The sequence below is a fragment of the Bubalus kerabau genome, chromosome 17 (assembly GCF_029407905.1).
Source record: "Bubalus kerabau isolate K-KA32 ecotype Philippines breed swamp buffalo chromosome 17, PCC_UOA_SB_1v2, whole genome shotgun sequence".
In the NCBI taxonomy this organism is placed as follows: domain Eukaryota; kingdom Metazoa; phylum Chordata; class Mammalia; order Artiodactyla; family Bovidae; genus Bubalus; species Bubalus kerabau.
The window spans coordinates 48,037,079-48,051,721 of NC_073640.1; the positions used below are offsets into that span (position 1 = coordinate 48,037,079).

The 14,643-nt window shown below is 38.4% G+C and overlaps 1 protein-coding gene across 3 annotated transcripts in view; it reads left to right on the forward strand.

Moving 5' to 3' along the window:
• Positions 1–1,003: 1,003 nt before the first annotated feature.
• The window catches only part of UBA2 (ubiquitin like modifier activating enzyme 2), a 32,326-nt gene continuing 18,686 nt past the window's right edge, over positions 1,004–14,643 (forward strand). Inside the window, exons 1-8 of one of the 3 annotated variants that reach the window (XR_008704601.1) lie at positions 1,004–1,239; positions 3,135–3,218; positions 4,224–4,294; positions 5,404–5,468; positions 6,723–6,823; positions 9,649–9,770; positions 13,441–13,508; positions 13,975–14,096. Coding sequence is in view for 2 of the 3 variants with exons in the window: in XM_055554405.1 (XP_055410380.1) it covers positions 1,102–1,239; positions 3,135–3,218; positions 4,224–4,294; positions 5,404–5,468; positions 6,723–6,823; positions 9,649–9,770; positions 13,441–13,508; positions 13,975–14,096 (771 nt within the window). In the remaining variant the exon portion in view is untranslated. Of the gene's footprint in view, positions 1,240–3,134; positions 3,219–4,223; positions 4,295–5,403; positions 5,469–6,722; positions 6,824–9,648; positions 9,771–13,440; positions 13,509–13,974; positions 14,097–14,643 lie in introns of those variants that run through there. The other 2 variants (XM_055554405.1, XM_055554406.1) reach the window with 2 other exon arrangements.

Here is a 14,643-nt window from a genome sequence, read left to right on the forward strand (position 1 = left end):
CTTGGACGTGGGGTATCTCTTCACAGCTGCTCCAAAAAAGTGCAGCCGCTGCTCCTTATCTTGGACGAGGGGTATCTCCTCACGCGGCCCCTCCTGACCTTGAACTTGGAGTAGCTCCTCTCGGCCCAGCCTCCGCTCTTCGGGCGTGGGGTGGCTTGTCTACAAATTTCCACTTTCAGAGTTTGGCTTTTTTCGCTTGGGCACAAGAGGCCTTTACTCCATTACACATATGCTGCAAAGTATTTTTCAAAAAAAGAAAAGTATGCATCCAGCTCTTTATGTTATACAGCCACTTTCCACTATTTCACACGTGGTGGTGTGTATATGTCAATACTACGTTCTCAATTCATCCCACCCTCCCCTTCACCTGCTGAGTCCACAAGTCCATTCTTTACATCTGCCTCTCTATTCCAATTTAATTATTTTTTTAACCAGTGATAATTGCCATTGGATAAATTCCTCGAATTGGAAAGAATGAATCAAAAGCTATGCACAATTTTAGGGTTTTTTTTATATCAAATTGCCACAATACTCTCTAGAAAGCTTTGCCTTAGTATACCTGCAGTGTGTGGGAGTGCCTAACAAAAGTGTTACACTGTTTTTGCCGTTCAATGGGTGAAAAGCATTTGAAAACTATTTTGCATGTCTTTGATGAAATTTCAATATTGATCATATTGCCCACTCACGCACTTCGTGAGTGTCCTTCACATCTATTGTCTATATTTTTTGTGTGACATTCATTTTCTTGTTAATTTGTAAGAGCTCTTTACATAGAGGGACATCAGTTTTCTAATCTGTTAGAAGTTTTGGTCGGGAGTTCCAAATCACAGGCCAAACACCATCCTTAGGCTACTTAGGCCGAAGACCCGGCGGTGCGCGTCGCTGAGAAACACTACTAACAGAGGTGTGAAGCCCTTCGCTCACAGCCCAGCCCTATCCGGGGCCGGCGGACTGGCCACACCCTCGGGCTCCGCCCACTCGGCGCCGATAGGCGGCCGAAGTGCGCAGGAACGGAAGCTGGGCCGCCCCTCCCCCACCTGCTTCCGGCCGCGGCTCACTTCTCCCGCCTCCGCCTCCGCCGCGGCTCGTGGTCGTCCCGCCATGGCACTGTCGCGGGGGCTGCCCCGGGAACTGGCTGAGGCCGTGGCCGGGGGCCGGGTCCTGGTGGTGGGGGCGGGCGGCATCGGCTGCGAGCTCCTCAAAAACCTCGTGCTCACCGGCTTCTCCCACATCGACCTGGTGAGGGCCAGGCGTGCGCGCGGGCTGAATGGCGGGCCGTGGAGCCGGGGTCGGGGGGCTTGGGGCCCGGAGGTCGGGACTGGAGCTGAGAGCACGGGGCCAGACCCAGAGGCCCCAGGGTCGTGGCTGTCCACGGGGAGGGAGCTCTTCCACAGCGACGGGGCGGGCCTTGCCGCACGCCGGGCCCGCTCCGCACGCTGAGGCCGAGGGCCAGGGTCTTCCGGGCGTCTTGCGGCGGGCCTCCCACCACCCCCCCTACCCCTCCCACGCCCCGCCAATTTGTGGCGGCTCTGGGGTGTGGCGGAGCCCTCGTGCTTTCGCTTCAGAGCGGTACCCCAGTTTGAACGGGAGGCAGGAGATGGTTGTTTCCAGTCCCTTGAGGATGTTGCGAGTGTTCAATTCAAAGTCCCTCTTAACTCAATATCCAGAGCAGAGTATGGCGCGGTAATAACAATCAGGACCTACTGAGCGCTTGTCTCGAGCCCGATTCTCTCCTGAGGTTTTTACTCGCCTTAACGTATTTAATCTTCACTGCTATCATAGGCTTTGTAAACGCTGTTTTCATCCCATTTTATTTTTAACAAATAAGGAAAAGTGAGATGCAGTTTGGTAACTTACTTTGGGTCGCCTGGCAACTGGTAGGACTCCTTTGGGGCTTATGCTCCTCTCTTCTGGGTACAGACAATTTGCGTGACAATCATTTTTATCACCATAGATTATTTCGTTAAAGGTATTGGTTAGGATTTTAACTTTTGCATTGGTGTGCAGTGGCGAGAATCTATTGCAGTTTTGAGTCAGGTTATTTCTGTTATGTAAACTTAAGAGGTTTGGAGTTGTAACCTACAATTTGGTTGTGAGTTTATATAGCGTTTTAAGGTGTAGTGGAAACATGGAATTAGAGATGACTGACTGAACTAATAAATGAGTGACTGGAGGGAAAAGCATTTATGCATTTTCCTTTGGTTTTTATAGGGTTTGTCTTTGCATTCAGTTCTGTATCACAAATCCCAAATATAAATGTGGCATAGCTGATATTCCTTTAAAAGGTTCATTTTGTTACAGACATTGAGTTGGGGCACCTGAGAAATAAATGTTGATCTTTTTTTATTTGGTTTGATTTTTGTAGTAATTTAGAAAGCACGAATAAAAAAATGTTATGTGATTATATGTACTGGTAATTTTCACAAATTATAGCCAAAACCATGGATGTTATACAGAATATTTGATTACCTTTCATATAAATTTATTGAAATGGAATGAAAGTGGTTTTAGTTATAATTATTTATTCTTCCCTTGTATTTAACGTTTAAACAGCAATTAGGTAAGACTTAAAACATGAGACACTTAACCTTGTGTAGAAGGTTCCCTCCACAGGCCTAAGGTAATAATTGTAAATAAAATTGTGGATGGGTAAGGACTTCTGAATTAAAGAACATGGTAAAAATTCAATAAATCTGTTTGTCAAATATCATTTAAGAAAAAGAATAAGGCACAGTTTATTATATTGGGTTTGAAAGAGTAATTGCTGAGATTTATAGAGAAGTGATAGAAATTGAAAGGAAAAAAAGAAAAAAAATTGAATGCATTTTCAACATAATTCTGTGCCATCTGAGGAATTTCCTAATATATTTGCCAGGATGATTAAACAAGCAAATGAAGAAAAGAATCAGTTTTTTGAGGGGAGGGAGGATGTTATCTTTGAAATTAAACCTTGTGTTTTTTTTTTTTAATATGTATTAAATTATTTAATCAATTTAACACTTTGGTATTAAGAGCCTTTTCTCCACTAATGTAGCAAATACCAAAAGTTTTGGGTTATGGATGCAGAGAATAGTGATATTTATTGCTCAAACATACCAGGAAATTGGTGATTTATCTGGTCTATGTATTTGTAGATTGATCTGGATACTATTGATGTCAGCAACCTCAACAGGCAGTTTTTGTTTCAAAAGAAACATGTTGGAAGATCAAAGGCCCAGGTAATTGTTTTTCTCATATTGTTTCTATTTATCTGTTCATTATTATTTCTGCCCTTGGGGGATCTTCTATTTATGGCATTAGATTAACTTGGGGTTTCTAGTAGGAGGGAGAATATGGGGGAAGCCGTCTCTTTTTCAGCTGAGGGATTATGAAGAATAGAAAGATCTATCTAGTAAAGGACTGAAGGCTGTGCTCTCCTTTTTTTGTCTGCAGAGAAGATAAGTGCTTTTCCTGACCCTGTAAATGGTATCCCCTTCTTGCTTAAATTTTGGAGTGTTTACTTAGAGTGAGCCTTGTGTTCTACGTTCCCCAGAGGTTGGCTTCTCCTGTATTTTGAGCAGGTGAAGCTACAACTTAGGCCATTGTTCACTTTAGAAGAAGACAGCGTCCCCTGAGTTCTTGCCATTCTGACCTTTCTTTAGTTCCGTGAATGTTCCATCTTCATTCAAGGTTTTGAAATACCTTTTGCCTTTGCTTTTTTCTCAGCCTTTTGCGTGAACTTTCACTGTTTTCCTGTTTTCATTTTTCACATTTTCTCTAGTTCTTTCCTAAATCTCTAAATCAGATCTTCCTTTCATTACAATCTCTGCTTTTTCTCTGTATCATTATCATACTTTGTAGTTACGCTTATCTAGATGGTTATTTGATATATGTCACTTTTATTCACCAAGTGCCATATACAAATTCTGATATACGGAAGATATTTAGTAAATAGTTGTTGAATGGATGAATGATACTTGGTTAAAGCATTTGATACTTTTGCTGAAGCTGGCCATTCATGTACAAGGGTGTGTGAGAGGAGGCAGCTGTTCTGTTAGTTTATAAATAGGTGTATATAGCTTAATCTTGTTGAAATTTTCCTGTTACATTTTTGTATTTTATTTTTAATATAAATATTATATAAGGTGAAGTAGCAGTTGTCTGCCATAAATAGATTTTGTATATAATTAGAATTGTTATAGTAATTTAGTACATTAGTAATTTAGTGTTGTTTGTTTTTCCAGGTTGCCAAAGAGAGTGTACTGCAGTTTTACCCGAAAGCTAATATCGTAGCCTACCATGACAGCATCATGAAGTATGCTCTGATTATTATGTCACAAAATTGCATTTGCTGTGAATTTTTAATTAAACCTTCAAAGTATATTTTTATTAGCTAAATATATGAACTCAAAGTCATTCTCCTTTCTAAAAAAATGTTTTTCTGGAATAATGAAAATGCAGTAGGTTATGCCCACATAAGTTAAGTGGCATTCTTTTAGCAGTATATTTGTATATACATATGTATATATTCATACACAGACACATATGGTTTGAATGATTTAGATAAGTGAGATACTTTAATAAGAAAGATACTTTAATACTTTCAATAAATCATAAATAAGTTATGAAAACTTAAAAGGAACTTACACTCTTTATTAGGGCTGAGTTCTATAATATAACATTGGGGATTGTGATGGGCCAGTAATTCTGATGGTACATAAGTATTCTCTGATCTCTACTTAGAATAAATACATAATTTTGAAGGTGTTGGGGCAAAGGAACTCTGTGTCTAAAATATGCTTTATCTGTAGTTGTTGTCTGGCTAACAAGTATAAATGGTATTAAAAACAATGAATTCTTGTTTGAGGCCTGGAATTAAAGAAAGTCTTACGCTTTCTCAGGGAATTTATGTCTCCAGGTTCCTTTTAATTCTCTGGATGTTTGCTCTACAAGCTTGCTGATAGCCCTACAACCTTCTTACCCTGTGTTGCTTTCCCAGTGCTGCTAAAAGCAGGGACCCTAGGGGCCTGAACCCTGCTGATCTTGACCATGTGAGGTGAAGCCACAGGCTAGGCAGATCCTGGGAATGTATTCTTTGTATGTTCCCAGGCACTTGCTGCCCCAAGAAGGCCTGGTGGGACTCGTAAGTTGTGCCAGTTTGGGTTTTCTGCTCAGTGCCCAAGGTAACTGGCCAAAAAGGATGTGTAGTTATTCACAGGGATTAAGGGGAAATAATTTCTTTTAAATCTGTTGATGGTATTTGGGAATAGTCAGACCTATGTATATATGGTAGAGACCCCTAATACCAGTTATTTTTGCACTGTTATTAGTTTAATATGCTTTTTAGTACCCTGTTTTATTCTGTAAAGCTCATGTATAAGGCCAGTTGTTTTGGTGACTTTTTTTTGTTGTTTTACTTTGTAGCCCTGACTATAATGTGGAATTTTTTCGACAATTTATATTGGTTATGAATGCTTTAGATAACAGAGGTGAGATTATTTTAATAATTTTAAGTATTTCCTCTCTTCCGTAACAAGGTTGTTTATTCAGTTAGTGTTAATTAAAATATTTTCTTAAAAGTTAGATCTTAAAAGAGCTAAAGGGAAGTAAGATCAGGTTTAAAGATTGCCATTTGATTGTAATTTTAACTGGAACTGCTGTGAAATAGGGGAAGCTAAAATCACTAAAGAGGATGACTGTGAATGTTGTGTGCATGTTTGTTCCGCATTATCCCAGCACTTAAACACAGTGACTTCCTTTGTTTATGTGGAGATCTAAGAAATATCAGGGTCCAGATTTCACCTAAGGCCAATTAAATCAGACTCTGTAAGTGGGACCTAATGATCATATTTTTTTCATAGTTCCCCAGATGATCTAAAGGACAATTAGGGCTAAAAACCACTGATTTGAGAGTAAGGCAACAGGATGCCAAAGTTATAGAAGTCATGGCTCTTGAATTAGTTTAGGTATATCTGGTGCTGTGAGATACCAGACTGGCTCCTGTTGCATGTACACATTTTAGACCATTTAAGCTTGTAGAAGTTGGTGATATTTCATATATTAAATACTGTATAGCCAGTTACTGTTAACAGATCTGTGTGTCTGAAATATGGAATGAAAATACTTAGTCCTTTTCTGTAATTACTTCCACATGTAAAAGTACATCTATTAAGTGAGTTTGTAACAATTTCAGGTCAGGAATATCAAAAGAAAAGACATACAAAGTAGCTTAAGAAAGAGGCAGGATAACTCTTTTAACCAGGCTCATCTTTGTTCCCTTAATCTTGTTTTTTTTTTCCCCCAATCTTAAACTGCCTTAATTGTTCCAAGTTGATATTCCCTATTCTCCGTTCACTTCCATGTATTGTCTGATAATTTTAGTAGAATAAGACCAAGTTAAGGGCTTGTAAAAAAAACATTAAAACAATGTTTTAGCCAAGTTTAATAGAAGGTAGCCACAGCAGTAGAAGAGGAAGATGGCACTTTGGGATTAAAAAGTAGTATATAGGGGTGCTTCTCATATAGTAAATTTATAATACAAATTTCTTATGTTACAAATTTTACTGTTGCCTGTCTCTTAAATGTCTATAATAGTTGTATTATTCTGGTCATAGTTGTAAGAGAATTGTACATGAAATCAAAACAATAGAAAATGGTTTGGGTAAATTTGATTCTGATTACAGGTAACAATGTAATCTTTTTTTTTCCCTATGAACTCCTGTTAACTAGTATTTTTCTTCCAGCTGCCCGCAACCATGTTAATAGAATGTGTCTAGCAGCTGATGTCCCTCTTATTGAGAGTGGAACTGCTGGTTATCTTGGGCAAGTAACCACTATCAAAAAGGTAAAGAACATCTTTTGTTTAGTTTTGCTCCCCAAATATTTATTTGGGACCTTAAGGAGGGAATGCTTATTTATATTTATTTGGGGCCTTAAGGAGCCAAAGAATGCTCAAGCTGCTGCACAATTGCACTCATCTCACACGCTAGTAAAGTAATGCTCAAAATTCTCCAAGCCAGGCTTCAGCAATATGTGAATTGTGAACTTCCTGATGTTCAAGCTGGTTTTAGAAAAGGCAGAGGAATCAGAGATCAAATTGCCAACATCTGCTGGATCATGGAAAAAGCAAGAGTTCCAGAAAAGCATCTATTTCTGCTTTATTGACTATGCCAAAGCCTTTGACTGTGTGGATCACAATAAACTGTGGAAAATTCTGAAAGAGATAGGAATACCCAGACCACCTGATCTGCCTCTTGAGAAATCTGTATGCAGGTCAGGAAGCAACAGTTAGAACTGGACATGGAGCAACAGACTGGTTCCAAATAGGAAAAGGAGTATGTCAAGGCTGTATATTGTCACCCTGGTTATTGAACTTATATGCAGAGTACATCATGAGAAACGCTGGTCAGGAAGAAGCACAAGCTGGAATCAAGATTGCCGGGAGAAATATCAATAGCCTCAGATATGCAGATGACACCACCCTTATGGCAGAAAGTGAAGAGGAACTCAAAAGCCTCTTGATGAAAGTGAAAGTGGAGAGTGAAAAAGTTGGCTTAAAGCTCAACATTCAGAAAACGAAGATCATGGCATCCGGTCCCATCCGTTCATGGGAAGTAGATGGGGAAACAGTGGAAACAGTGTCAGCCTTTATTTTTCTGGGCTCCAAAATCACTGCAGATGGTGACTGCAGCCATGAAATTAAAAGACGCTTACTCCTTGGAAGGAAAGTTATGACCAACCTAGATAGCATATTCAAAAGCAGAGACATTACTTTGCCAACAAAGGTCCATCTGGTCAAGGCTATGGTTTTTCCTGTGGTCATGTATGGATGTGAGAGTTGTACTGTGAAGAAAGCTGAGCGCCGAAGAATTGATGCTTTTGAACTGTGGTGTTGGAGAAGATTCTTGAGAGTCCCTTGGACTGCAAGGAGATCCAGCCAGTCCATTCTGACGGAGATCAGCCCTGGGATTTCTTTGGAAGGAATGATGCTAAAGCTGAAACTCCAGTACTTTGGCCACCTCATGAGAAGAGTTGACTCATTGGAAAAGACTGATGCTGGGAGGGATTGGGGGCAAGAGGAGAAGGGGACAACAGAGGATGAGATGGCTGGATGGCATCACTGACTCGATGGACGTGAGTCTGAGTGAACTCCGGGAGTTGGTGATGGACAGGGAGGCCTGGCGTGCTGCGATTCATGGGGTCGCAAAGAGTCGGACACGACTGAGCGACTGATCTGATCTAAGGAGGGAAGAAGTAAACTTTGGCTATGTATTACATGGGTTTGTCAGCCTCCAGAATGTAAGGAATTTTTTTTGTGCTCCTCTAAAATTTAGGATGCTATGAAGGTACGAAAGAGTACAGGCAAAGATCTTATGTGTTAAAATCCTTGCATGTATTAAAATGTAGTTTGTGTCTTAAAATCCTTAGGTTGGCAAGCATAAGAGACTACATGATATGTTGATGTATGCTAAACCAGCTTCTAAAAAGTTAGTTTTGGCTAGAGTCCAGATTTATAGTCTAGAGTACTTTGAAAAAAATTTTTGGTCTATTTGTGAAGTATTTCAAGTATTTAGATAAAACTAAAGAGTAAGAACAAGTACCTGTATGTTCATAACTCAGTTTTCTATAATCTTAGTATTGTTGTTCATTTTCTGCTCAAATTTTTTTTCTCTTCTTTTAAGAAATTAAACAGATACATTGGAAGAATCATTTGCATGTTTTAAAACTAAAAGAAATTATATACTCTACTTGAAATTTGATACTTTTGTCTGTTCGGCAGTTTATCCAAACCAAAAATTGTGGCTCTGCTTCAGTTGTTTTTAGTGTTTAGTATTACTCTTTGGGAGCTTAATTCATATCATTCTACAAAGACTTGTAAATATTAATTTATGAGGGATGCACTGCTTGCTATATGCCTGGCCCCAAGAAAGCATGTTGGAAGAACACCAGAAATGGCATTATGGAGAAAACCCTGGATCTGCTGCAATTTTTATTAAAATGGTATTTGCAGGTTTGGGGTCTTTAACAATTATTGGGAGGACATTGCTCATTACCGTGATCCATCACTGAGACACTAGTATGTATTAAGGCTGAAATAGAGAACTGCCAGAATGAAGAATATTCATTTGAAGTTTTGAAAAATTATCACAGGTGTTGTAGACTTCATTCAGAGATTCCTTCCAGTGTAGATTTAAACATAACCCTTTAGCAATGAAATGAAGAGTATTTGGTTTAGCAATACCTAAGATTTTTTCCATGCATCTGATTAGCTCTAGAAATTAAATGCTTTAAATTCACTTAATCTTTAGGACCTTTTAAGGTAAAGCTATAAATAATATTTAAATAATAGAGTTTCACAACTTTGGAAGATAATTGGTTGGAAAGCTGTTATTTGTCTTTCCAGTAGTTTGTCTATTCACTATGATCGAGGTAAACTTGTGTTTTCTCCTCACTGGGCCAGGAATCAAGAGTCCTGGCTTAGTCTTAGCTGTGACTGGTAGATTCAGTTAGGTTTTATGTTAGAGTTTCTTATCTGTAAAGTAAGGATTTTGGGAGTCACTAATATTTTAAAATTTTCTTGATAGTTGGAATGTAAATGAAAGAATGAATTACAGTATTGAGAAGCCACTGTCATTGGTTAAATGTTTTTCTCACATCTTTACTTTGCAGGGTGTGACCGAGTGTTACGAATGCCATCCCAAACCAACCCAGAGAACTTTTCCTGGCTGTACAATTCGTAACACACCTTCAGAACCTATTCATTGCATTGTCTGGGCGAAATATTTGTTCAAGTAAGAGTATATATATTTCTGGGCATATTTAGTACTGGTGATGGACAGTGGAATTATTTATTTAAATACCATGGAGAAATTGTACTTAACAATAATGGAGCTTACTCTGACTGGAATAGGCATGTAATTAAATGAGTACAAATCTTTGTATTTGAAAACACTAAAACATACTTAGAAGTAACTCACTGGTTAAACAAGAAATAATGGAAGTTGAAAATAGTTTGTAATAATGCTGAAAATACTACATGTGGAACTTGTAGGATACGTTGAATGTGGTAGTTGAAAGAAGTTACAGGCTTACATAGATGAAGAGTGGTGAACATTAATCAGCAAAGGATCCAACTTATGTTGGAAAAAGAACAACATAAAGTCAGAAAAATTAGAAGAAGGATGTAATTGAGGTAAGAGTGAAAAATAAATTGGCAAGTTTGATCATAAAAAGGAAAGAGGGGGACTTCTCTGGTGGTCCAGTGATTGAGAGTCCACCTACTGATGGAGGGGACATGCGTTCGATCCCTGGTCCAGGAATACTCCACATGCCACGGAGCAGCTAAGCCTGGGCACCACAAGTGCTGAGGCCCGAGCAGCCTAGTGCCTGTGCTCCGCAGCAAGAGAGGCCACCACATCGCAACTGGAGGACCCAGCGCAGCCAAAAATAAATTAAAAAAAATCTAAATGGTATAAAACAAAAAGGATGCCCAGTTGTATTTATTCCAGGAATGCAAGCATGATTTAACACTGGAAAGATCTATAAATGCCATTTACTTCACTGAGAAAGAGAAACTGTATAATCTTCATAGATATAGGAAAAATGTTTGGTAAAATGTAGCAAACACCTTTTCATCTTCTTAGTAAAACTAAGAAGGGAATTTTATCAAGTTGATATCTTCTAGAAATCTGCAGCAAACAGAGTTTTATGTTTTGATTAAGGTATTACATACTCAGAAAAGTACATATATAATGACAAAATTTCATGAGAAATACACTTGCCGGTTTTATTTATTTGGGAAACTTTTTTTTTCTTTTTAATAGACTTTAGTTTTTAGAACAGTTTCAAATTTGAAAAGGATTGAGAAGGTAGCAAGTTTCCACATTAGGTTTCCTCTGTTGTCAACATCTTATGATGCTAATGTATGATGTGTAGGTAACAGTGGATCAGTATTGATGCATTCTTTATTAACCGAAGTCCAAAGATTATTTAAATCTCCTTGGTTTTTACCCAGTGTTTCTTTTCTATTCCAGGATACCACGTAATTACTTATCATATCTTTAGATCCCCCTTAAGGAGGCTGTGACAGTTTTTCAGACTTTCCTTGTTTTTGAGGACCTTGTTAATTTTGAAGAGTACTAGTCAGGAGGTGCCTGGAAGGCTGCAGTCCATGGGGTCGCGAAGAGTCGGACATGACTGAGCGACTTCACTTTCACTTTTCACTTTCATGCATTGGAGAAGGAAATGGCAACCCACTCCAGTGTTCTTGCCTGGAGAATCCCAGGGACAGCAGAGCCTGGTGGGCTGCCATCTATGGGGTCACACAGAGTTGGACACGGCTGAAGCGACTTAGCAGCAGCAGCAGTCAGGTATTTAGTAGGATGCCCCACTATTGGAATTTGTCTGATGTTTTTCTTAGTGTGGTTATAGGTTATTGGAAGGAAGACCTCAGAAAGACAATGTTGTTTTCCTCATATCATATGAGGGGTACATGTTATCAACATAATTTATGACTATTAATGTAGGCCTTGATCACTTAAGGTAGTGTTTGTTATCCATGTAGATTCATTGATACTGAATGTATTTTATGGTTACAATCTAATGGGTTTTTCCTCCCTGATAGCTCAGTTGGTAAAGAATCCACCTGCAATGTAGGAGACCCCGAATCTATTTCCTGGGTTAGGAAGATCCGCTGGCGAAGGGAAATGCTACCCACTCCAGTATTCTGGACTGGAGAATTCCATGGACTATATAGTCCATGGCGTGGCAAAGAGTCAGATGTGACTGAGCGACTTTCACTATAATCTAATATACTGTTTAATTTTGTTGCTCAGATTGTTCCATCTTTGGCCATTGGGAGCTCTTCAGTTGGCCTTGTGCTCTTTGATATGTAGCCATCAAAGTGTATTGGGTTTTTTTCTGGAGTAATTCCTTACTTTCTGGTACTGTAAGATGCTCCAGGTTCATCTTGTGTATTTCCTGCTTCAGCCCTAGAATTAGACGTTTCTTCAGGAACCCTGGTTTCTTTTATTGAAGAATGACATTAGAAGCCCGGATACAACTGCTTAGGCATAGATGTGGGTGCCATTTGTTTTAGACCTTCTTAGCTGACAGAGCAAAATATACATTTATTCTGGTTTGTGTATATAAAGTATTAATGATTCAGTACAGTTCTGATTAAAATTTTATCAGGGATTTTATTGGAACTTGTTCATCTGAGTATAAAATTTATATGGAAGACTAAAGTCTAAGTGGAACCAATGTGGAAAAAATTATATTCTCTACTTAAAACAATATGTGTAATTTAATAATGTATAGAAATTAAGTCCAAGTGGGTTAATTATTCAGATGTGAAAGGCAAAATTTTAAATTGTTCTGATACAGGAGAAAATCTTTATCTTTTGGGTTAAAGAACAATTTCTCAAGATATAAAAGTGGTAATTATTAAAAAGGATTGATACATTCAAATTCATTTAGTATTTCATAAGAGAGGTTCAGTGATGTATACACAATTAAGCTATTATATGGGATGAACTAACTGCAACATAAGGAACTAAAATTGTGGTCTGGAATATATCCCTGTAATAAGAAAGGGACAACCTGACAATACTAATAGACACTTTTTTTACTTAAAGGGAAATCTAGGCAATAAGCAAATAAAGATAATGTTCAACTGTATGATTAACTTGCAAAATCAAGAATAAAGCCACAGTAACATACTATTTATATTTTATACTTGCTAGTTTGGCAAAATGTTTTCTGGAGAGGAAATTAATCGGTAGGAACTCATGTATGCTATTTTGGGAGTGTACTTTGGGGGTACAACCAGTGTTGGAAAGAGATTGCCATTTTCTTGTAAAATGTATCAGGATCTTTGGGATTTTAATGTAAGTCCTATGCTTAATGAAAGGTTGAAAAGTTATTAAACAGTTTTTAGGATAGCTTGATTAATAAGAGGGAGTTTCAGCTTAATACTTTCCCGTTATTTCATATGACTTAAGTGGTAAAGATAGGTAAATATGCATACTGCTGTGATACAATGTCTTCCTGCTGAGTTTCCTGCAGCTTCAGCAGTGCCTCACACAATAGGTGTGTCAGTGTTTGTTTAATAGCTAGTTGCAGGTATACTTCACAGCTGTTATTCTAGAAGTGAAATATTGTCTGTGTTGGAATGTAAAGCCACTCACCTGTCTAATGATCAACAATTTTAACAGGAATTTGCAGAAGCTAGCCGACAGAAATGAATCTGGGTCTACTAAAATTTTGCCTTCTCTGTGTTGTGGTTCAAATGAGAATGCAAGCTGTTTTAAACAGATTGCTTAAATACTTTGAGGTTTCTGGAATATAATTTATCAATTACTTAATTTTCATTGCTTCTGAAGATTTCAGGAAGCTTGGAAAAGGTATCATTTGTTCAGAATATTTTGGTGTACATAAATATTTACTATTCTTAAATTATAGCCAGTTGTTTGGAGAAGAAGATGCTGATCAAGAAGTATCTCCTGACAGAGCTGACCCTGAAGCTTCCTGTGAGTAAACTAGTTGGGATATATTTTTTTTATTGACGACCACTGTCTTTATTTTGCTAATTTAATATTGGTAGCTTAAGGCAGGGGGAGGGGGAAATAATTGCTGTTATATGCTAGATAATGTATTATGTTCTTGTTTCATCTTTAAATGATGTTTTAAAAAATGAGTTGTGCCATTTTACTTGTGAAGAAACATGCTGCAGATAAATCTCACAAATCTAGTAAATAGAGCTGGGCAGGAGTTGTTCCCAGGTCTATACTTGGACTACTCTGCATGTGGCCTTCAGAAACTGAAATAGAAAAAAATGGTGATGAGCATGTTCTAATTCTTTCTCCTTGAATTCAGAATGTGTCACATGCTGGTGGCTTCCATGAGTGACCCCATGCCACCACACCCCTCAAAGGTGGATGAGAGATTCATTCTACACGAACTACAGTTGAAAATAAACTAGTGTTTGTTTTGTAGGGGAACCAATGGAAGCCGAAGCCAGAGCCAGAGCATCTAATGAGGATGGTGACATTAAACGTGTTTCCACCAAGGAATGGGCTAAATCAACTGGATATGATCCAGTTAAACTTTTTACCAAGGTTAGGATTACCGTTTTTATAACTGTGGATCAATTTTTATTACTCTGTTTTAAGGTAGTGTGTGATTTAATTGGGCTTCCCAGGTGGCACAGTGGTAAAGAATCCGCCTGCCAGTGCGGTAGACATAGGTTTGATCCCCGGACTGGGAAGATCCCCTGGAGAAGGAAATGGTAACCCACTCCAATGTTATTGACTGAGAAATCCCATGGACAGAGGAGCCTGGTGGGCTACAGTCCATGGGGTTGCAAAGAGTCGAAAACCACTCAGCACACACAGAGAACACAGCATTGTCTTAGTGAATTCATTGTGATGTAGTTGGGATAAACCGATTTGAAATCTTAACATGAATACTGAATCAGTATAGCATCTTTATAGAAGATAAATACAGAGGCTTATTTATGTACTCTTACTTATCTTTCCTTCCCTCACTTTCACTGATTTTCTTTATATTACTCACCTTTGGTTTCTGCTGTTCTCTTCTTAAATTCCTTTGCTGATTTTGATTATGCTTAAAATCAAATGTGCTTAACTCTGTTATGGATAGTGA